The 25,389-nt window shown below is 39.4% G+C and overlaps 1 protein-coding gene and 1 long non-coding RNA gene across 3 annotated transcripts; one reads left to right on the forward strand and one right to left on the reverse strand.

The window, feature by feature from the left end:
* Positions 1–920: 920 nt before the first annotated feature.
* Positions 921–2,929, reverse strand: LOC143594029 (polyadenylate-binding protein 1-like). 2 transcript variants are annotated; one of them, XM_077073455.1, is made up of 6 exons: positions 2,760–2,929; positions 2,567–2,669; positions 1,766–1,839; positions 1,502–1,693; positions 1,292–1,413; positions 923–1,166 (listed from the first exon to the last, which is right to left on the reverse strand). In XM_077073455.1, the coding sequence occupies exons 1-6, from the start codon at positions 2,850–2,852 to the stop codon at positions 1,121–1,123; spliced, it is 630 nt and encodes a 209-aa protein (XP_076929570.1). In that variant the 5' UTR covers positions 2,853–2,929; the 3' UTR covers positions 923–1,120. The 2 variants fall into 2 exon arrangements, with proteins under 2 accessions (XP_076929569.1, XP_076929570.1); XM_077073454.1 differs by lacking the exon at positions 2,760–2,929 and having other exon boundaries at positions 921–1,166; positions 1,280–1,413; positions 2,567–2,676.
* A 1,856-nt stretch (positions 2,930–4,785) lies between these two features.
* On the forward strand, positions 4,786–25,389 carry LOC143594031 (uncharacterized). The gene is made up of 3 exons (XR_013146246.1): positions 4,786–4,854; positions 25,063–25,122; positions 25,284–25,389. It is a non-coding gene; the product is annotated as an uncharacterized LOC143594031 (long non-coding RNA).

Genomic DNA, 25,389 nt, shown 5'->3' on the forward strand with positions numbered 1-25,389 from the left:
GTAAATTACATTTTTAATGATATTAATAATGCTACTAAAGATAAATATATGTTTTGTTTATTGTTTTAGGTACAACTTGGAAAGATAACTTATGATGAAAGGGAGCAAAAAGCTTACACGGTCTCCCTGGAGACTGTTTGTATTAGTGTCTGCGTATTATGTGGAATGATTAAAAACTGATGATGTGGCCTTTACGTTCAGTGTATTTTAAACTTTTTTTAAATAGCATATGAAACCCGCCGCATCACGCGGGTAAAAAACTAGTTAAAATGAATTAATAACTAATTTATTACATATGTGGGTAGGTGTTACCAGTGATTTTGTAACTTGTGGGTACTTAAGAGTAGAAATGAGATGGCGGTGCAAGATTGGCCGGTGCATGGGTAATCCCCATGAGTGCACCTTCGCCTCTTATAATGAGTTAGCAACCACATAGTTGGTGATTAAGTAATTGACATCTTTCCGAACTCCAAAATAAAACCACAAGAATATTTAAATTAACCATCAATGATTTTAGCGTAAATTAAATACGTACCAGGTTATAGGATACAAGTGATTTGTCTTAAGGCTTTGGAAAATAACGGCCCAACATGACGAACGAATCTCTTAAAGCAAGTTTGATCATCATAACTTCATCAACAGCTTCATTCTGATAACGTATTGTGAAACAAGCGCAATAGCTAAAACATAAGAGAATGAGATATAGAGAGAAAGGGGATTTCATTAATTGGGTGTGTGTATTACAATAAGGTACAATGATATATATATATATATATATAGGAGAATAAAACTTGGATTAAAATCTTAATCTATATTTAGTTATTGATAACCACAATAACATATATTTATAACAAAAATATACTGTTAAAAAATATTCTAATTGTGATTCAAAGATTTTATAAAAAGTTCATGGACCTATAAACTTAAAAAAGTAAAAGACAATCTCAAGCTCATTTTTTGGACTATGGTTCTAAGTTTAAAAGCATGGTAAAGTGCATACAATCTTTGAAATCAAGCTAAAAAGAAAAGTGTGCATTTGGCAAATGAAAGCAATGGTACATAGTGATACATGATCTAAAACTAGAGAAATTGGCCACCAGGAAACACTCAAAATGGCTTATCAATATGGCCGGTATCGCATTGGCCTCCGGGCTCTTGGAATCCTTCTGCAAAGTGACAAGAAATGTGTGAGCTTTGAATGCAATATGCAACAAATTAATAAGAAAAACCTCACAGGTGCAACTAACTTACTTTAAAAATTATTAAAAAGAATAGAAACAATAATACATACCCGTACCCGTACATTGGTGGGCCCGGCATGTAAGGCCTTCGTGGACCAAATCCAAAATATGGGTTGGGCCGCCTCCCTCTAAACTGTTTCATCCCGGGAACATTGGTTCTTTTGGCTGCAACCTGCACAGTCCAGGAATTCAATAATAAGAATTTGAAGCTGAGATTTAATAATATAATAATAATACAGTAAAAGTAATAAAGTTGAGACCTTTAGTTGACGACCATGTAACTCTGACTCGTTCAAAAGTACAGCATTTTGAACGGCTTCAAGTTCCACGAATTCCACATAAGCAAAACCTTTGGGTTGACCAAATTTGTCTGTTAATATTGTCACCCTGTTTACAGTTCCACATGATTGAAAATGCTGCTGAACCTCTTCAGGTGTACATGCATAGTCAACCTGAAATGATGATATTGAATACAACAATATAAACAGATAGATAAAAGAAGTTGAAGGGTCATAAAACCTCACATTACCAACATATATTGAGCGGGCATCTGCCTCCTCTTTTTCAGCCAGAGTTGCAGAAGCACCAGCAGGATCGTCTAATGATGCACATGATCAAACGAACAACAATAATGTTAGGTACAAAAGAGATTATCTAACTTAGATATTGATTATCGCCTTAATTAAAGTTTACAGGTTAGGATAGGACATTCTTGCAAACATAGAGAAAAAGGAAGCAGCACAGAACGGAGTATTTGACTAACTTTATAATAAAGGTTACTGAAATAATAAACTAAGCACATATACACCCCTCTAGCATGTATGTATAAGTCTTGAAAGCCAGCAAAAACTTGTATGTTGTTGTAACTGTTAAAATAAACATATTGCTACATTAATTGGGTAAACCACTAATTCCAAAAGTTTATAGAAAATATCTGGAATGTTGCGCACTGATATGCATTCACCCTATTCATATCACTGAAGTCGAAGGTCTGCCTACTTGTTCGTTGATCAACCCAAAATAAAATCACAGATTACATAACAGACACAAATGTCTTCTCAAAGGCTTAAAGCTGGCTTTTCTATATTACAATGATTACTTCAAACGCTCCCGAATAATATTGAATTTTGATTAGTCTTCCTACATGTTTATTCTTTAAACCTAAAATCAATCAGAGAAAACGTAAACTACAACCCGACCCGGTTCTATGATCCAATTAAGCGTAACAAAGTAACATCCTTATCAAACTCAAATTATATCCCAATCACAACCCCTAGACACAGCAATATTATCCACAACTCAAAATGAAGTGAATTGGAAGAAACCTTGAGCGGATCCCATCTCCTTCTCGACTTTGGCCTGCATTTCTCGAAGGGCGCTTGCTTCTTCTTCAATCTCCTTCAGTCTCTTCTTCATGTCCTCCAAATCCTAAACCCACAAACAAACAAATTGATGTATGGGTTTAACTGAATTCACAGTAATAATAAAGATGGATGAAATGAATAAAAGAAAGCTTACCTTGGTTTCATCTGGGGTTTCCATATCGGCGTCCATGTCTGCGTCGTCGGGTATATCTCCGCCGTAGACTTCGTGCTCCTGATCTTGATCCATACCTTTAATGTCTGATCTATCAAGAATTTGCAGGAGATTGAATTGAAGGGTTGTGATTTTGTTGATTCACAAGCGAGATGATGATCAAGGGTAGACATGTAGTTCTGATTATTAGTAAGGGTGTTTTTGAAACTTTAATCTGGGCTTCGACCGGGTTTTAGTTCACTTCTCATATATTGGGCTTGACCCCAATTCTTGCAAACAAAACAAGGATGGGCAAAACCCGAACCCTTTATTCACCCAATCCCAAATTAACCGAAATGCGGTTATTGGTTATTTTTATACACCACCTTTAATCAAAATTAACCAAAATATTCTTATTCTCGTATATTTCTAGTTTTTATATCTTTGTTTCATCTATTTTATAGATTTATATCACCGTTTCATGTATTAATATTTCAATTTCATATAAATAAACATTTTTAAACATTCATTTTATGTACTTAAGCGCTATTTTTATGTATTCCTAAGTAAAAATTTTAGCTAAAATTTGAATTCATTTTTAAGCGAACCTAACCGAAAAATTAACCAAATAGATGAACGTTTTTTTAAAAAGTTAATATGATGATGATTAAAGAAAAATAAAGGGGCGGATTGCAGGTCGCAAAAGCCCGAGCATAAAAGGAAAAAAGAACCAACCAAACAAACTACAAAGTAAAGTTAACATTAAACAAGCACTAATCTTCCCAATCAAATCTTCATTCTTTGATTTAGATTGCTCGCCCATATAAAAGAAGTCGGTTTTATATCGTTACCAACTTGTCCATCGATATCGTCTTGTTATTGAATATATTGCCGTCTCTAGCTCTCCAATCAACCAACATGTTGCTAGTGAGATAGCATGAGTCGGCTCACTCTCCAATATATTTTCTTTCATTTGCTTGGATATTCCAAAACATTTTTAACCGGATCAAATACGACGATCCCAACAATTTAATAATAGATCAAATCCATTTAGCTAGCTGATCTTAGGGGGTGTGTGGATGAGTTTTTAAAACTTGCTTATTTGTTTGTTGAAAAGCAAAAATTGTTTAGCAAAACTCCTACAAAAGCTTTAAATTAGAGCTTTTCAAAATTGGTTTTGCTTTTAAAATACAAATAAGCAAAAAAAAAAAAAAAAGAACAATTTTAAAACATTAAATACATTTTATGAATCCAGAAGTTACCTTGGATCACTTCACTTGATGAATTAAATTGTCTAATTCCCGTCACAGATTTTTGACAATAGACACCTCATTGTTTACAGTCGACGGGGAGATTTAGGACGTTGATCGGTGTTGTAATTTCCGGTGACGGTGACTATCATTTTTTACTCATTATTAAATGATGTGTTTTATCTCCAATCCAATCCAAATTAAATATTTGTTTACTTATGCGTTGTTGCTGCCCCCGGGACAATTCAGTTCATGATTATTGCTTCATCAAAATTCATTAGAGTTTTGGATTTGTCACACATAAAAATATCCTAAGTCAACAAAACAAATGGTCGGATTTTTGAAGCAACCATACAGACCCACTCCATATGCTTATTATTTATTGGATTTCATATCACATGTCTGTTATTTTGAGGCCGCTTTTAAATTTGCAACTAATATCATACTATACCCATACCCGTTTCTTAATACGAAATAGTCAAGTAACTAAGTATATGAATGCTCAGAAGTTGGTTACTTTGCCTTTTGCTCTTGTTATCCTTCTTTTGTATGCCCGTTATGTATGTTTGTAGCCATAAAGTTGCTGGTTATGGCTTTTAGATTGTTATTTGATCAAGTTGCTATTATATTTATCAAACTGGGGACAGGTTGATTCAGGAATGGGTGAACCTGTGAAGGGAACGGTGACATCCGCACTTGACGATGCTCAAAAAGCGTCTATACATGTTCAACAAGTAATATCCAAACACCAAAATGAGGTTCAACAGTTGCAAACCTACCTCAATGATAACACGAGTCTTGTTGATCTCGTTAAGATGCTTCCGGATCAACTGCACCATGGAATTATGGTCAAGTCTTCCCATCATATTGCAGCAATATTACCTTAACTTTGTGATCATCCAAACTGTTATTTTACGATGGTTTGTGTTAATTGTAAATAGTCATTAGTCTAGGCCCTTTTATGTTATTAGTAATTACTCAAAGGCCCCTTTCTAATTCTATAAATAGAGTGGGTCATCTCTTGTACTTTATACAGTTAATTAATACTGAAGGGGTATGCACCCGCCCCAACATCGAGCGGGGCGGGTCAACCCATAAAGTACGGATAAGAAGCTTGAAATCAAGATGTCACGAAGACACAAAGCCGAAACCTATGCGCAAGCGCACGAAACACCTGTGCGTGGCGCATATCGCATATGCACACAGCGCGCACACTCAGTGTGAGAATAAGAGAAGACCCCGCGCATCACCAGGATAGGCGCATAAATGAGACAGTAATCTAATCCAAATCAGGATAAGGACAACCGTGATTGTGCTCATCAGACAACCTTCCAGAAGGTATCTTTTAAGGAATAAATAATGTGCTGAGGTTGACAGCTGCCAATGAAAGGTGGACAACTCAGCAAAGCCCATGTGCTACCACGTGATGGCACATGGGTCAGGTGAAATACCTTGGTCAGAGAATAATCAATGAAAGAGCACCAGGTGTCCTAAATACACGTGGCGCGAAGCAATAGGGGGAGGCTAAAAAGGCCCTAATTGGGTCTGAGCCAAATCATTGGAAACCCTAGCACTATAAATACTAGGCCGCCTCCACAGTTGGAGGCAGGCAAGAAAATATATTCTAAGTCCTTTACTCATTTTCACATCCTGATTATCCTCTCCTACAATATTTGATTCTCACACCGGAGGGTTACCCCAAAGAGGACCCCTCTGTCCCTTTCTGAGGGGTAAGCTCACGGTACTGTTCGTTTTGTAGGTGGAAGAACTCGTATCTCGGAAAACCATCGGTGATATAGCACACTCGTACCCGAGGAACGTTGATCGTATACAAGTAAGTCGATACACGCTTCTTCAAATACATTAATCAATATCAGTATACGTGGTATCAGAGTCAAGGCTCTCTCGGTATAAACCTGAATCTCGGTTCTTTTTAATCTTGTTCTCCTGGCCCGACTCCCGTTCCAAGATCTGTTTCAAATTCGTTTATTGCAAAAAATAATTTATGTCCAGACCAAGCTTCTACTACTGTTCAATCTGCTTTCCAGCTGCAAATTCACAATACCAATCATGTTCGAGTCCAGACCTGTTCGAGTTCCAGTCACTGTTTGAGCTCTGTTCTGATGTTCAATAAATCCTTTTTCGGCAGACCATCGTGCTCGCCGGCCTCCGATTAGGTGGTCCTGCAAAACCATCGACGAACCTCCAATCGACGCGCCGCCACGCGACGTTTGTTCCTCGCCACACGCCGCTGGAAAAATTTATGATCCAACAACTTTTCTGGCGAGTGAACTCTCGCCGCCAGTATCATTGAATCGCCGTTGAATTCCGACCACATTGGATACTCCTCTTCAATGACCACCGGCAGCCACTGATCGCCGGCAGCCACTGCCGGAAACTGTTTTCGGCCACCATCTGCATCTGTTTCTGTTCAAACAAGTTTGTTTCAGTCAAATTAATATTCCGTTTCTGTTCAAACAAGTTTGTTTCAGTCAAATTAATATTCTGATCAGTTTGCTACCGTTGGGTTTTGGATTTGGTGATAATTTATGTTCTCCACCATTGTTGGGTTTGACCAAAAATAGTCAACCTACCAGAACCGTCCCTCTTACTATTATTCTTTATACCTGATTCCGTTTTACGTCCACCTCAACCTTGTTCCTGTTTCAACTCGACTTACTTGGCTACATGTATTACCATGGGAGACAACAAAAACACGTATACATTTACTAAAGAGAAATATGATCTGACTCAGCGTTTTCTTGCCTCTCAGTTACCTTATCCTCAAAACCAACTCAGCATATCCGGGTAAGTTCTCTATCCTTGACTCATCATGGGTAATCGATTCCGGAGCCACGCATCACATGACTTGGAATCGAGGTATTTTGTCTAGCCTACATCATGTTTCCCATGCACCGGTTCGTTTTGCCGATGGATCTTCATGCCCTGTTCATGGCGTAGGATCCATCAATAACTCGAAAAACCTAAACATGTCTTCTATCCTTTTCATTCCTAAATTTCCTACTTGCCTGTGTTCCGTTAGTCAGATTACCAAACAAAACAATTGTTCTATAACCTTTTACCTAACCCACTGTGTCTTTAGGGAACTAGGAACCGGTTTTGAATTATGAGGTCTTTACCGCATGTCTCCACTATCACATCCCCACTGTTAGGGAGACTCACGGTCAGTTAGGCCATCTCTCTGTAGCGGTTCTAAAGCAAATGAGATCGGATATATCTATTCCTAATGATTTTCATTGTCAGTCGTGTGAGCTTGGTAAACATAAACGATGTTCTTATCCCCCAAAAGTGTCGAAACACACTTATTTTATATTTGACCTTGTACATTCTAGTATATGGGGTCCTTGTCGTGTTAAATCCACATCAGGTTTTCAGTACTTCATCACTTTCATTGATGATTATTCTCGTGCTACTTGGGTTTATCTTTTGAAAACTCGCAGTGAAATTAATTCCATTTTTCATGTGTTTCATTCTTATGTCCTAAATCAATTCAATACATCCATTAAAACCCTACGCACTGATAACGCAATAGAATATTTCTCCAATGAATTTTATTCATACTTGAAGACTGTAGGTTCCCCGAACGGATCGCACGAGATATCTCGGTCTACTCAGGTGCGGAATCCCTGCGTAGATCGTTACGAGTATAGAACACGAATCACACGAACACACGAAACGAACACACGTTATATATTATAACTCAAACACGTGATGTAATATCACTGTTACAGACTCTCGTCCTCACGTTACAATGAACTTGAACAACTGACACGAACTTAAACAACGATTACAAACCAAGCCGTAACCTAGGACTATTTATACACGACAACTTCGCCTGGCATGTTCAGGCGAAGTTGTCCATAACTTCGCTTGACTAACAAGTTCGCCTGTTAAGCGACCTTGTCAGTAACTTCGCTTAAACATACAAAACATAATTAAACATTACAGACTCGATTACAGACACTAGACTATGAACTACTGACATTATGCACCAACAGACTCCCCCTTGGCAGTAGCTTCATATCTTGATCTTTAAGCACTTGTCTTGTAATCTTCAATCTTGTATCTTCACGCATGCACTCCTTCTCTAACACAAACTGACACAACTCTTTGATACTTCCTCGCTTCGTCCTTCCAAGCAGGAATATAAAAGATTTTCTTCTCATTAAGCACCTTCAGATCAGCTTGCGATAAGTTTACCAAATGCATCGAATCGTAAACTCTTAGGAGCTCTTGTTCATCCTCGTCTTCCATCACCGCCTCTGCTGTCTCACAATCCACATACCACCACTTTAGGTCTTTAAGCACATCCTTGGGCATTAGCTTCATCGGTACTTCTTTAAGGCACCGGATCGGTTTATACTTCATGACCATCCAAGGTTTTCCATCAGCTCTCAAACCTCTATCCTTGTCTTCAACAAGTTTTCCCTTCTGCGGTTTCAACAGCTCAAACTTCTTCTCTTTTATACTCTCTCTCTATACAATTTTTTCAATGACTCTAGCTATATTATCGTCACTTCGATTGATTAACCCCAATCTGGCTAAGTCTTTCACTTCACATTCCGGCAGTGTATTCAACGACCTTAACATTCTTTTAAAATACTGAACGCCGTCATACCGTTTAATCACAAAGAGCTTTAACTGCTCATCATAGATCCAACAAATAATCCCTTTCTTCGCTTCAGCATAACCTTTGATATTATAACTCTTCTTGAACATGGTTGGAACTGCAGGCTTCTTAGTTTTGATAAACCAATGAGCATAGCCTTCCTTTCACCTAGGCTGCTCCTCCCATTCAGTCTCATCATTTTCCATCTCATTACCCATATCGGCTTTCTCAATATCTGGGATCTCGTGTTCAACATTTTCTTCTACTATTTCACCTTCTTCAACATTTTCTTCAATCACAATCTGTGCGCCAATCTTCTCAATCTCCTCAATAGGCAGCACATCATCATCAAACATCACATCATCATCTAGCATATCATCATCTAATTCTTTCAAAGCATCAATCACATCATCTTCATCATCAACCATCACCACCTCATCACCACCAACTGCACCTGCAGACTCCCCCTGAGCTGTGGAAGTCCCAAGAGCTTGAGTAGTTCTTGGCAACTCACCACCTGCATCTTTCGATGCATTGGGATCATCGTCTCTGTCATTCCTCTTCTTTGTCCTTAACTCGTCGCCTCTACAGCTTTTCTCCCCCTGAGATGCCAAGAACTCCTTCATAGCATCTATAATTCGCCCATGTTCAACCAGGAGGGATGACTGTAGTTGATTCTCTGCTACAAGGCGCTGAATAGCCTGGGTCTGGACAAGATTCACCCTTGATTGTTCAGCCACGACCCGCTCAAGTGCAGCTATTCTCTCCGAGTCTGAGAGGGTTGCATCGAAATCAAACCTCATGTTAGATGTGTCTTGAGTATACTCAGCAGGGATCTCGAATGTAACCGGGACATCAGAAGCAGTTGTGGACGTAACCGCTAGTGGTATCGTGACCGACAACCCTGCAGTTGCAACGACTGTCGACTCTACAAATTGTGCCACCACCTCTGAAGAAGTAAGCGTTGGAGGTGGTAAAGACACAATCTCCGGAGTCGTCATCTGTAGTGTGACGGATGGGATGCCGACAACTGATGTAGCCACCACGGAAACTTCTGCGGCGCTTAAACTTGTAACCTGTACAGATGTAGGAACAATCGACATACCTGACAGTGCGGATGGAGCGAAACGTACAACTCTTGAAGTCTCTCCAGCTCCCATACCTGCACCTGTCCTTTCCCGTCTTGAACGTCTAATCAACTTGTGAATATCCTCTTCTTCTTCTTCTTCTGACTCAGTATCATCAACTGTCCTCTTCCTCTTCCCTAACGTCCTTTCTCGTGTCACCATAACATCATCAAGATCTGAGTCAGCCACCGTCGTAGCTGCTCTAGTAACATTCACTTCCCGAACCTGTGCAGCAGAGACCTGCACCTCTTCTTGCGGATCAAACCGGTCCATGTCGAAGAATCCTTGGCCGCCAAATGCAGCATCAAGGTCTACATCCTCCTCAGCCGACACAACAGGCACAGCAGGTACATCTCGAGGTGCTCCTACCTGTCGTGGTTGAGGGTCTCTGAACTCATCCCCACGAGCTGGCACATACCCCGGGTTTATTAAGTACCCAAAGAGTGGAGTATGCCTTGGACGCAGTTCAGGCTTGCTCCTCGCACTGGATGTGCGGCATTGAGCGAAGATACGTTTGCTCACACTCTCCACGTATCGTATTGGACGTCATTGAGGCAACGTGGGAGCAACATGATTCAAGATCATCTGAATGAATCTTGGATACATGATGAAACTTTCACGAGCCATCGCTCTCCTCTGTCTATCGATCTCATAAAAGACCATCTGACTGAAGCTATAACGTTTGTTATAAGTCAGAGCAGTCATTGCGGACTGCATGGTCGCACCCATACTTTCAGTGCCCGCCTTCCTCCCTGACATGCAGACAATCATTACGTGCATGAGGAAGCGCCACTGATCGAGTAGGAAACCCTTCCTCCTCTGAGTATCACCTAATGGACCAGAATAGCCCATTCGGAGAAACGCTCCATCACGGAACGAAGCCACAAACTCTGTAGGGTCATCCCTAGTCTCCTCACCGAACCGTAAAGCCACCCGTATTTGTTCAGATGAGAACTGAACCTCTTGATTGTTGACGGTTGCTCGCATAACCGGGGGCTCAACGCGGCAATCGTATTCCACAGTCTGCCAGAAATCCTCGATATTGGGTAAGGATATCGGCAGAGTCGTAGTGAGAGCGTGGAATATCCTCGAGCGAATGAGGAATGTGATTATCTCGCGGTAATCCTCAACACCGCTCGCTTCCGGATCTAAGGTGATGAACATGTTATGACCCGGAAAGAATTGCCTCTGATTATCTCCATCGTCGCCTCCAGCGCCTCCAGCACCTGCTACTGCAGCCATATCTGCAACAAACGAACCAAGTTAGATAAATGTTAAGGTATAACACAAGTTCGCTTGTTACCATGAGCGAAGTTGTGAAAATCTGTATAGGCGAAGTTAAAGGTGGGGCGAAGTTGGGAACAACTTCGCTTCATCTTTATGTTCGTCTAATAATTAATAAATAAAAAGGTCCAGGCGAAATTAATGATAACTTCGCCTCACCACAACATCGCCTCAGGCGAAGTTGAGCCTCAGGCGAAGTTACGGATAACTTCGCCGAAACCCTAAGTTCACCTGAATCTGAAACGGCGACAGTAAGGTCGATTCAACATCGAAAATCTGGTGTTTCGGTCAATTTTGACGATTAAGAACTCCCAAACACAAGATATTAAGGATATTTAGACGATAAGGTTGTTCATGAACACGTAAAAACAAGCTTTGAAATCGGGTATAAGGTTCGAACGTCCGAGGTCGCTAACCGGGTGTCGAAACAACCTAGGGTTAACAACATTGAACATCGATTATAAGATATAGAACCCAAACACACCTTGAATACTGATTGAAATCGAAAAAAAGATAATCAGATGATAATCGAATTAAGTTCGCTGTGATATTCGAGAATAAGTTCGCTGATATATAAAATAATGAACGAATGACCTTTGAAAATCCTTATATAGGGGCGGAGTTATACAGGCGAAGTTACGGTTAACTTCGCCTAGGCGAAGTTATTCACAAGTTCGCCTGTTTAACAACATCGCCTATATTTACAAGATCAACCCTTATAATTTGAACATTTTGCAATTAACTTTTAAAACTTCCCTTTAAGAATTAAATAACACGATCAAGTCCAAGTAACCAGTTATAAAATCATAAACTACCTAAGTACGAAAAAACTTTTAAAAATTAAAGTATAAGGGATCAAATTTCAGTCTCGATAGGGACTACTACATTTTAGAAAAGATCCGAACAGGAATCATACTAATTACGTGACTGTCATATAGATCCGTGTTTAGCTGTATTATGAAATAAAGAGACAGGTTGTAAGCAGGTAAATAACTTAAGATGGTTTTCATCATTTCTGTGATACGAGTTAGGTTCAATTATGCCTCAAAATTTAAGTGGGCAACAACTCAGAGATTATGATGCCTCCTATCTATTCTCAAAGCGTATTTGGCTTTCCCCAAGTCACCCCGAATTGACCTCGACCCATAGTGTCTGATTAAGTTTGTAAGTACTCTTCATCTGCTTCCCGTTCTCTTTCTTACTCCATGATTGAGAAGTCTTGACATTTTCAGCTCTAGAATGTTTTCATAACTCATAATTTTTTTTTTATGATAAACATTTACATAGACTTCAGAGTAGTAAACAACTGCAAGTCCCGAATCTGGATCACTGCAGTTTCTTGAAACGCTATCTTCACGGGAATCAGAACACTTACGGGCTCGTGTATGACTGGGTAATCGCTTTTTTGCCTATCATTCGGAAAGATATATATGAAGACATGCAAAACTCGTAAGGAGTTTCCACGTAAAATCAAGTAGATTTAGTTTGTATCACATCTACTTTTACGCACCATAAAAAGCTACCATGACATACAATAACTGTCCTAAAGCCTTTTAAGCCTAATAACTTCACTAGTTAAGTACACCGAATCAGTATATTTATCATTTTCCAAGGTTGGATCAATTTCCTGTTAAACATAGCAAACGAACTTCTTACGAAGTAGCAGACTTGAAAAATAATTTCATTTCCCATTTAAAAAATTTTAACATTAATCGCCCCGACCAAAACAAAGTCTTCAGGTAAACGGCTATCCCGAAGATCCAATGGATCAGCTGGACCGACCACATACTAGTATGTGTCCTTCTAACTAAGTATGATCGACTAATTTTAAGCGAAAGAATGAAAACTCATCATAAACCGCCCCGGTCACTTTCAGTCATCTGGTTAATGGCTATCCTCAAATTCTACAAGTAGAAAATGAGGACCAAAACATATCCGAAGACAAGTCCTTCAAACTGAGGCAACCGACATATTTTTAAGCGATAGTGACGTTTTTTTTTTTTTTTTTTTTTTTTTTTTTAAATATAACATGAAAAGCATGGTTACTCGGGATTGATCATCCCATTCAGCTCGATAAGGTTTTGAAATCTTGTTTTGTCAAACGCTTTAGTATAAAGATCAGCGAAATTATCAAGCGTATCCACCTTTTCAAGCACAATCAGTTTCTTCTCAGCACAATCCCGTATAAAATGATGACGTATGTCAATATGTTTAGTTTTACTGTGCTTCACGGGATTGTTAGTTACTGAGATAGCAGCTGTGTTATCAATGCAAATAGGAGTAAGTAAGAAATTCAGACCATAGTCGCGAAACTGTTGTTGAATCCAAAGAACCTGGGAGCAGCAGTTGGATGCTGCCATGTATTCTGCTTCACAGGTTGAAATTGCGACCGAAGTCTATTTCTTGCATTGCCACGACACCAATCTGCCACCAAGAAACTGACATCCTCCAGTTGTTGACTTCCGACTCTGATTGCACCCTCCATAATCAGAATCTGTGTAAGCGACTAGCTCCAAGTCTTCTCCTCTCTGGTACCACAACCCCAGCTTCGGCTTGCCCTTGAGATACCTCAGTATCCTCTTCACACCCTTCAGATGAGATTCTTTTGGGTTTGCCTGAAAGCGTGCACAAAGACAAACAGCAAACATTATATCAGGCCTAGAAGCAGTTAAGTACATTAAAGAACCTATAATAGCCCGATATTGAGTTGGGTCCACATCTGCATCACCGTCTGACTCAGCACCCAATTTGTGATTGACGCAGATTGGAGTGTCGAATGGAGTGCTGTCCTCCATCTTGAAGCGTTTGAGCACATCATGGACATACTTGGTCTGATGAATGAACATCCCATCCTTCTTCTGATCAACCTGCAATCCTAAAAAGAAAGTTAGTTCACCCATAGCACTCATTTCAAACCTCTTTTTCATGACGGCCTCAAAATCTTGACACATGGAGACTCTTGATGCAGCAAGATAATGTCATCCACGTAGACTTGCACCAGCAGGAAGTCGCTTCCATCTCTCTTGAATAACAACGTGCTATCTATCTTCCCTCTTTCAAACCCATTTTCAAGCAAGTAATTTGATAAAGTTGAATACCAGGCACGAGGTGCCTGATGAAGTTCATACAATGCCTTGCTTAACTTGTACACGTGATCAGGAAAGTCTGGGTCAGGAAAACCCGGAGGTTGCTCAACATACACTACCTCATCAACTTTCCCATTCAGAAACGCACTCTTCACATCCAACTGAAATACCTTCATCTTCTTATAAGCAGCGAACGCCAAAAACAATCTAATGGCTTCCAACCTTGCCACAGGAGCGAACACTTCATTATAATCAATCCCCTCTTGTTGATTAAAACCTTTAACGACTAGCCTCGCCTTGTCTCTTATGATAATCCCTTTCTCATCTCTCTTGCACTTAAACACCCATTTTATGCCTATCGCATGCACATGCTTCGGTTTTTCAACCAAAGTCCAAACTTCCATTTTCTTGAATTGAGCCAACTCTTCTTGCATAGCTTCGACCCACGAGCTGTCCTTGAGAGCCATTTGATAATTCTTCGGTTCAATCTGGCTGATAAAGCAGGTGTACAAGCATTCGTTGATTATGCCTGTCTCCTTGATGCTTGTGTAAACACATGTGTGCTCATTCAAGCTACGTCTTGTTTGTACACCGGAGGACACATCACCAATCACATTCTCCAAATGGTGATCTTTATGAATTCTCGTGGTCGGAACAGAACCGACATGCAAATTGTCTTCCAAGTTAGAAGAGAGCTCGTCAATGGTTGTTTCATGCTGAGAGTGAAATGGATTGAAAAATTCTTCTTCAGTCGAGGTAGCAGGGGTATCGACAGCATTTGATGAGGAAGGTTGACATTTATCGATCAGCTGTCTTTGCAATAGGTTTTCTTCCTCATCAAGGATCATCTTCGTAGCAACTCTCTCTTCTTCTTCAGCAATATCCAAATACGGTATGTTAAAAGACTTAAAAAGTTTAACATAGTCGAAAAACTCAGCAGGTCCGTTGCTTGGTTTTGGCGGTTGGTAACTTGTGATATCGGTGTTACACACCACCTCAACCTTGCTGGTCGATGTATTAAAGACACGTCTGTTGGGAGTCCCAACAACATAACCGACTAAGATTCCTTCATCGGCTACTTCACCAAATTTAGAATTTGTCTTTAAAATCGAACAAGGGGACCCGAATGGTTCAAGACCACTCAAGTTGGGCTTTCTCCCATGCATAAGCTCATAACACGTTTTACCAAGTCTTTTAACAGTTAAGACTCTATTCAGAACATAACAGGCTGTAACAACAGCTTCAGCCCAAAACACCACAGGAAGCTTTGAATCAGCCAGCATTGTTCTGGCTCCTTCAATTAATGTTCTGTTCTTCCTTTCAGCCACTCCATTCTGTTGCGGTGTATACGGAGCGCTGTATTGGTGTTCGATCCCTTTCTGAAGGCAGAAGATCTCCATCTCAAAATTCTTGAACTCCGTTCCATTGTCACTCCTGATGAACTTAACCCTTTTATCCATAACGTTCTCAACTTTGGTAATCAAATTCTTCACCATCTGAGCCGTTTCGTCTTTTGATTTCAGGAAATATACCCACGAATATCGTGAGTAGTCATCAGTGATCACCAAGCAATAAGAAGTACCTCCTAGACTTTTTGCATTCACGGGACCGAAGAGATCCATGTGAAGCAACTCTAGAGTACTGACAATAGAATTGACCTTCTTGGTGTGATGGGATTTCTTGTGCTGCTTTCCCTTCTTGCACGCTTTACATTTATCTTCAAAATTGAAATTCTTCAAGGGAACGCCCAGCACAAGTCCATTCTTGACAATGTTGTTCATCTTCCGAAGATGAATGTGCCCCATTCTCCTATGCCACAATTCGGACTCCGATTCGCTCGCTTTTGTCATAAGGCATGATTCTTCCGTGGCCATTTCAGTTGACCTCATATCCATAATATATGTATTCCTTTCACGTGGAGCCTTCATCACAATCCACTCCTCTGGTATCTGAAAACCAGGTTGCAACACAATCGCCTCATTCTTTGTAAAAATGAACGGTGTACTCCTTATCACAGATCTGCGACACACTCAGCAGATTGTGCTTCAATTCTTCTACAAAGTTAACTTTCTCCAATGTCATCTTTCCGTTCGACACCGTTCCCATTCCTGTAATCTTGCCTCCACTTTCACCGGCAAAGCTCACTCTCCCTCCTTGAACAGGTTTCAAATCGTGTAACAAGTATTTGTTACCCGTCATGTGCCGGGAACAGCCGCTATCTACAACCCAAAGATTGTTGGCAGCCCTGTTCAACTGTTCCTGCACAATAAGGCAAAAGATTAGAATTTAGGGACCCAAGACCAATTGGTCTTGGATCTATACATCCCAAACTTTGGCTTTCCAAAGTTAATATCTTGATAATTCCTGTAAGTCCTATTAGGATACCTCCTTGAAGATTGATTGTGAGGCCTTCCAAACCTTTGTGAATTGAAAGAATTATAGCTTGTGGTTTGGTTATTAGCAGTGTAAAACTGAGATTTGTTTCTATGAAAACCTGAATTAGTCACATGTTTGAATTTTAAATGGTTTTCATTTTTAGCAGCATGATAATTACTATTAGGCTTATTCTCAGTTTTAGTAGGCCTTACACCTCTGAATCGCTGCTTCAGAGGGCAATCTGCAACTAGGTGCTCTAATTGATTACACCTAAAACAACACCTATGCTCAACCTTTTTATCAACCGGTGTTTTAGATGTCGAGGCTTTATTACCGCCCGTTCGTCTCACATATGGTGGGACGTACGGGTTTAGTGGAGTACTCTTTTTATTCGTCTTATCTTTCTCTCCACCATTGGGTAATACCACCTCCTCTTTTGCCTTACCAGACTCGGATGACTTATCCGAATCCGATGAGACTGGACTTGGATCAGAAATTTTAACACTTGAAACAGGCGAACTTGTTTCGCCTCCACTAACATTTGGTTCTTTACAAGTTACTTTAACTGGTACTGTTTGAGCAACCTCAAAGTCAACAGATTTCTGAACACTAGGGTTAAAAGTGTAATTGTGATTATAAGGTGGTGGAACCTCATGATAACCGATTCCTCCTCTCTTAGCAGAGGAACCTTGATCACTAACAAGGTGATCAAGAATAGCAGAGGAATTTCTGAACTGCTCTAGTTTCTATTCAGTTCCACCACTTTTACCTGGTGATCAGCAATCTGTTTTTCTCTATCAGCAATTAGTTTGGTTTTTTCTTCCAAAACTTCATAGCTTAAATCAATCACTTCAATTTTTTCAGCAAGTTTTGTTTTTAGACTTTTAACATCTTTTTCACAGGCTTTTATTTTGACTTTATAGCTATTTTCTCTTGCTTTTGTAAAATGATGATCTTCTTTTAGGGTTTTAAATTCAGCATCCAACCTAACATACTGATCGGTTATAGTTGCTAATTGCTCAGACAAGTTTTCACATTTAGAGCATGTAGGTTTAGAACATACCTCGGAGAGCTGGTCATTAACGTCTGCCATAAGAGCTTTTTCTTCTCCGGTAACCTTCTCATTTTCTTCAGTTTCAACCTTCGTCAAATTTGCCTGCTCAAAAGTTTCTTTAGAATGCAGGTTCCAGTTGTATTCACAATCTTCTCTGGACATCATTGCACTATAATCTTTAGAACCCCCACTTTGCTGTGGAGACCTGCCCTGACTTCGTTCCACACGCTCATTCCTGCATTCCTTTGCAAAGTGACCGTTTTGCTGACAATTGTAGCATCTCACCTTTGTCTTGTCAAACCCTGGCTTTCCACCGACAAACTTTCTCCCGGTCTTTCTCATAAACCTCTTCACTCTTCTTACGATCATAGCCATCTGCCATTGCAGATCCATTTCCTCCAGATCATCAGCATCAATCTGGTCATAGTCTTCATCCAACATAGCTGGATCAACAACCTTCCCTTGAATGTAGTTCTCATAGGAAGCAATAAAAGAAGCATAGAGACCAAACTGCTCTTCAGCAGACTTGACACTCATAGGCATCTTGGAGTAGTTGTTGCTGGGAATACTTGGAGAGCAACTACTCTTGCTTACCTGGGGTTGAGAACCACTCGATCCACCTGCTACATAGCAAACATCACCATTTGTGTTGACTGACACATAACCCTCATGTGATGAGATTGCGCCCGACTCTCCCTTCGAGTAGTAGGCAGCAGATTCAGTCTTCGATCCTGAGCTAGTGTTGACTTTAGCTCCATACATACCTGGATCTTGAACCTGATCCATAAGTGTCTCTTTTCTGACCATATTAAGCTCAAAGGTTCGGAGCTTGTTAACTGCCGTTTCTAGATCATATGTGGGAAAGTCTTTGTCTTCCCTCATCAGCACAGTGTACATCTCCCATTTTGGTGGGAGAGCATCTAGAAGCTTCTCAACTATTTCTTCTTCTCGGTAGGAAATTGAATAGTTACTCAATTCAGTCATCAGATGGTAATATCGAGTGATAATATCATCTAAAGATTCATTCTTCAAATACTTGAAGACTGAGAACTGGGTTTTGAGCAATTTTATCTTTGAAGCACGGATTCCTACATTCCCTTCAAATCTGTTCTCAAGAGCTTCCCAAAGCTCTCTTGCTGACGTGTACTTTCTAAACGTATGAAGGATCTCTTGTGGAAGAGCCATAGTAATAGCAGTATGAGCCTTGCTCTCGGCCTCATACATCTTTTTCTCTTCTTCTTCCATTTTGCTATACTTTTTGATTTGATCACGACCTTCATACTCCATAACTGGTGGAATATAACCATCCTGGATGCATACCCACATCTTCGCATCCTGGTATTTGATGTATTGTATGAACCGATCCTTCCATGCAACGAAATCGGTTCCCTTCAGCAACCTTGGGGCCTTAGTAGCTGACCCTGCTTCAACTTCCATCTTCACTAACTCAGAGATGTTAATCGACGACATCTTTCCCGAAAAGTAAGAAACCCGAAAAAATCAAAAAATTTTCTGAAAAGTACTGTAGGCGAAGTTACGGATAACTTCGCTTAAGCCTTAACTTCGCCGCTGATTAACTTCGCTGAAGAACTTCGCAGATGATTAACTTCGCTTAAGGTAAGCGAACTTAGGAGGTAGGCGGAGTTGTAGAGAACTTCGGTGAGTTAGGCGAACTTGAGAAGGTAGGCGAAGTTGTGGATAACTTCGCTTAACCTTATATCTTCGCCGAAACCCTACGTATCCTGACGGCAACTTCGCCTAATGAACACGGACGTTTTTGCAGATCTGAAATCTGGATTTTACGAGGTTTTTGACGGTGCAAAGGCTTGAATACGATGGTAGGAGGTAAGATTGACTCAAAAACACAGAAAACACGTCCCGTGAATAGTCGAAACGGAACGATTTCTACACCCGCGTGAATATCCCGAACCACACAATCGAGCAAAAGCTCTGATACCAATTGTAGGTTCCCCGGACGGATCGCACGAGATATCTCGGTCTACTCAGATGCGGAATCCCTGCGTAGATCGTTACGAGTATAGAACACGAATCACACGAACACACGAAACGAACACACGTTATATATTATAACTCAAACACGTGATGTAATATCACTGTTACAGACTCTCGTCCTCACGTTATAATGAACTTGAACAACTGACACGAACTTAAACAACGATTACAAACCAAGCCGTAACCTAGGACTATTTATACACGACAACTTCGCCTGGCATGTTTAGGCGAAGTTGTCCATAACTTCGCTTGACTAACAAGTTCACCTGTTAAGCGAACTTGTCAGTAACTTCGCTTAAACATACAAAACATAATTAAACATTACAGACTCGATTACAGACACTAGACTATGAACTACTGACATTATGCACCAACAAAGACACATGGCATTGTTCCTGAGTCTCCTTGCCCGTACACTTCTCAACAAAATGACGTTTTTGAACGCAAAAATCGCCATTTGTTAGATATCACATGTACAATAATGTTTCAGTCTCATGTTCCTGATAGATTATGGGGTGACGCTATACTTACGGCTTGTTATCTCATAAATCATATGCCTTCATCTGTACTTGGTCAAACCCCATTTTCTGTTTTGTTTCCTAAAGGAGCTTCCTTTCCTCTCATGCCTAAGATTTTCGGGTGTGTAGCGTATGTGCATGATCATCGTCCGGGAATTAGTAAACTTACACCTCGAGCCTTTCGTTGTGTCTTCCTGGTTATTCACGTGTTCAGAAAGGATATCGATGTTATAGCCCATCTCTTTAGCGATACTTTACTACTGCCGATGTCATCTTTCATGAGTCATGTCCTTACTTTCTCGAGTCTTCCACTTTAATTTATGATTTGTACCATGAGCTTGATTTGACCGAGTCACCCATTATCCCCACATTTCCTTTGTCGGTTGTTCGCCATACCCCTCCGGTCTCGAATAACACTGCTACAGTTCCTGCCTTTTCTGTGTCAGTTCCATCTACGTCTCTGGCGTCACATTTCCGGTCCCTGCTTCTGCCCCACCGACAGAACCCTCGCCATTACTTTTCACATATGGACGACTTGGTAAGGATCAAACGACAGAGACACTTGATTCACACCATGGTACGTCCGCAGCTCCTCTACCCGAGACCGAGCCACCTACATCCATAATCGATACACCATCACTCAATAATACACCCTTACCAAATACTATCCCTACTTCACCATATCCAAGTGCCTATGATCCTGATCCTCCTGGTGCACCACTGCCTGATATACCTATTGCTTTTCGTAAAGAACTCTAGAAATCACACTCGTTACCCTATTCAGGATTACGTTACATACTTAGACATTTCCTCCGAGTCTCTTTCCTATACCACCACCCTTGATTCCTACCCAATTCCCAGGAATGTGACGGAAGCCCTAGCTCACCCAGGATGGAAACAGGCTATGGGAGAGGAGATAGGGGATCTTAGAGCTAACCATACATGGGATCTTGAGACGCTTCCTCATGGAAAGTGTATTGTTGGTTGTCGTTGGGTGTTCACAGTTAAACTACACCAGATGGTTTGTTACATCCTCTGAAAGCCCAACTGGTTGCTAAGGGTTATTCTCAGGCATATGGTATTGACTATGACGAGACTTTCTCCCCATTTACCAAAATGGCATATGTGCGCATTTGTATTTCCCTTGCCGCCATTAATCATTGGCCGCTCCATCAACTTGATGTCAAGAACGCCTTTCTTAATAGTGTTCTCGAGGATGAGGTGTATATGGAGCAGCCACCTGGGTTCATTGTTGAGGAGGAGGTCTCGAAAGTATCCATTGTTCCTTATATGGTCTTAAATATTCTCCAAGAGCATGGTTTGGTTGTTTTTCTGCTGGTATGGGAGAATTTGGGATGATTCTTAGTGCATATGATCACTTTGTATTCATTAGGCACCAGCAGGGCTGAAGAATTATTGTTGTGGTTTACGTGAATGACATCATCGTTACAGGAGATGATGAGGTCGGGATTACCGAACTCAAACAATTTCTTTAGTCTCAGTTTTAGATCGGCGAGTTAGGTCAACTTCAGTATTTCCTTGGCATAGAAGTATCTCGTTCTCCACAAGGAATACTTCTCTCTCAACGAAAGTATGTTCTTGATATGTTAACTGGGTTTGGCCTACTAGGTTGCAAGCCAGCTGATACTCTAATGCTTCCAACGGGGAAGCTTCTTCCAGAGGACGAGAGTCCAATGAAGGATCTTGAGCGATATAGACAATTGGTTGGAAAGCTTAATTATTAACGGTCACACGTCCCGATATTTCCTTTGGTGTCAGTGTTTTAAGTCAATTCATGGCCACGCCTACACCAGACACCGAGTTGCTGCTCTTTGTGTCGTGTGGGTGCTTTTACAGAAGATGGAGATGGTCGAATATCTGAATTTTTATATGCAGATTGGGCAGGTTGTCAAATTTTACAAAGGTCCACCAATGGGTATTGTGTATTTGTCGGAGGAAATCTTGTATCTTGGAAGAGTAAGAAACAACACATGGTATCTAGATCAAGTGTGGAGTCGGAGTATAGAGCCATGGCATATGTGACATCAGAGATGATGTGGGTTCGTAGACTTCTCAAAGAACTCAGGGTTATTTCAGATTAATTGATGCAATTATGTTGTGATTGTCAATCAGCCATACATATAGCTAAAAATCAAGTATTTCAGGAGAGGACAAAGCATATTGAGATTGACTGTATCTAATTAGAGATAGGATAGTAGACACTCAAACAGATCCTCCATCTATTCAACCGATTCACGTCAAGACAAATTTGCAGCTTACAGATATTCTTACTAAGCCTCTTCATAAAGCTCAAATCAATTTTATATGTAGTAAGTTGGGTGTCACACCCCGACCAAAGGCGGCGGAACATGCCGGGATGCGACGGATTGCTCATAAGAGCATGACACTATTTAAAGCGATAATATTTAACTAACTCATTTAATTTCACAACATCAAAATGTCACATAACATACTTGTTCATAAGATAATCATAAAAAATATAGCAAATCAAATATTGTTCATTTTCCTAATATACTAGAGGTCTTAACAACGTTTTCTTCATGATCTCGAATCAACCTAAATGCAAACCTGTAACATTGCATAAAATAAAGTTTGCCAACACAAAGGTTGGTGAGCAATTCATAGTTTTGAACGATATTTATATAATATGAAATTTCCACAACTTGTATACGAAACAATAAATAATAGTAACAATTTGGATAATATGATATCACTAATAAGAATATATTAGTGACATAGTGCTATAAGAGAACACCAGATAGTTCACGGATTTATGAATGAGATCGTTAATAAGAATACATTAACAACACCGTGCTATAAGATAATTCCAGATAGTTCACGGATTTATGAATCAACCCTCCAAAAGCGGTAAACACATCAGCATATAAGCATGTAAGTATAGAACACCAAATCGAGCATTTATTTAAGTAATGTATACAATAACATTTGTTGTTTAAGACTCAAGTATAAAGCATTAAGTTTGAAATAATTATGCAATATCACCCCCAAAACGAAAGATGCAAAACGGGGTATGAAAGTACTCACCTTTCAAGTATAAACTTGATCGGTAAAAGACGGGAAAATGGAAGGACGGGGTTTAACGAGCAAAGACTAAATAAAAAGGAAAAGCCTTGAATTAGAAAGGTTGTTTAAGGAAAACTTTAAAATATAAGATAAGAAATGTAAACAATTAAAGTTTAAGATTTAAAATGTAACTATTTAAGAAATTATAACAATAGTCCTTTAAAAATATAAGTTTGCTTGAAACCGGGTTAAAGTATCCAGCCTTAATATTTACTCAACCTATGTTAAGTAATAAGGTGGGTAAAAATGCAAGAATGCAAGTCCCTTTATAATATAGATACTAAAACAGGTTTTAACGAGTGTTCGAGCTGTTGGTTCGGGTCTTGATAATTGGTCAAACCCAAAGTCAACTTTCCAAAATATTAAATGTTATGAGATAAATCATAAAAATTTAAGAAGACTTAACCAAGTATGTAGTTCTATTGTTTTAGAACTAACAACGTCCGTAAAGCGAATGTTTGGTTTTGTCGGTCCAAACTTTGTTATAAAATCAAGTTGGATCCAACATTTCCAAGTACTTAATAAAATAATTAAAATAAGTTTATAAAGTATTTTTTTAAAGATTTATACAAGTCTTGATAGCTAAAAACACACTTGTGTGTCTTAAGCGAGTGAAAAGCGGTTTAGTTTGGTTTGGTTCGGTTTTCGTCTCACAATAAGTTCATAGATGGTTTCCACATGCCCAAATATCAAAGAACCTGTATACTAATTTATATATGAAGATACTTAAGTTTTACAACAAAAAAGTTAACAATAAAGTCTTTAACGAAAGTTCGGTTTTCGGTTCGGATCTTGTTTCGGGTTAAGACCGAGGAAAGATTCCACACCCCATAACCCTAGAACTTGTATAAATGATTATAGAAACTTAAATCTAACAATAAGTATGTTTAAACAATTATTTAACAAAGCTAGTAAACAAAGTTCGGTTTACGGTTTGGAGCTATTTACGGTTAAACCGAGGCTAGTCTCTTCAAACCCATAACCATGGAACTAAATAAATAAGCAAGATGAGCATAAGTTAAGCATGGTTAGTAAGCAATAATAAAGTTAGATGGTTAGATGCGGAAAATATATAACAAAGACCACGAAAGTCCTCCATGTGGCCTTGCCTTACGAGGCCCGAAACTTAACCGACCGAGGCCGGAAAAGTGAACCCCAATGGTAACAAGGGGTGTATATTATATATATGTTGTACCACAAGCTTAAGTAACAAAACAAAAATTAAAGAATAATAATTGATTGATTATTAAGAAACCTTGAAGAGATGAAGTTGTGTTCTTTGTTTGGGAGAGAAAAGATGAGAGATGAACAAGGTGGAAATGAAAGAGATGAGCTTGTTTATATAGGGAAAGAGTGAAGGGTTGGGTATAAAGGTTCTTTTATGGTTTGCATGAGAATGGGTATCTTTAAATTGTCAAACAATGCATAATAAAACAAATATAAAAATCCAATATTTTATATATTTTAAATGACAAAATCCAATATTTTATATATTTTAAATGTTCGGGTTACAAACGGGTCGGGTTTACATAACAAAAGTGACCCGAAATTGACGAATGTCACATTGGGCATGATTAACATCTATGCTCCAACTTAAAGAGGAGTGTTAATTGTAAATAGTCATTAGTCTATGCCCTTTTATGTTATTAGTAATTACTCAAAGGCCCCTTTCTAACTCTATAAATAGAGTGGGTCATCTCTTGTACTTTATATAGTTAATACATTAAACAATATCAGTTTACAGTTTGTAGTGTGTTTTCAAAGTTGTAATTCCAACATGAAGAATCAGCATTTAGAAAGCATGTTTAAACATCTTCATAGACGTTTGATTGATAACTGTTAAGTGTTATCAGAATCTTACAGGTTCCTTTTGGGAAGGCAACCTTCTTTCCTGGCAGATTGATACATACCAATGAGTTCATGGTATTTTTAATTTGTTTTTCTTATACGCTGTTAATATTTCAACATTTTATAAGATAAAATAGGGTAGACATTACTATTGTGTATGTCACCTCTTAAAAGGTTGTGGCATGAAAATAAACTGCTATAGCTAATGTTTACGAGTTCTACCAATATACTTGCAGGTTCTATTAGGAGAAGGCTACCATGCTAAAAGAACATCCAAACAAACAATCAAGATTCTGAAAAGAAGAGGAAAGAATCTAGGGTCACAGATTGAATCACTCAATG

This window comes from Bidens hawaiensis, unplaced genomic scaffold, assembly GCF_021521415.1.
Source record: "Bidens hawaiensis isolate Kalapana, Puna unplaced genomic scaffold, B.hawaiensis_p1.1 tig00043013_1, whole genome shotgun sequence".
NCBI lineage: Eukaryota > Viridiplantae > Streptophyta > Magnoliopsida > Asterales > Asteraceae > Bidens > Bidens hawaiensis.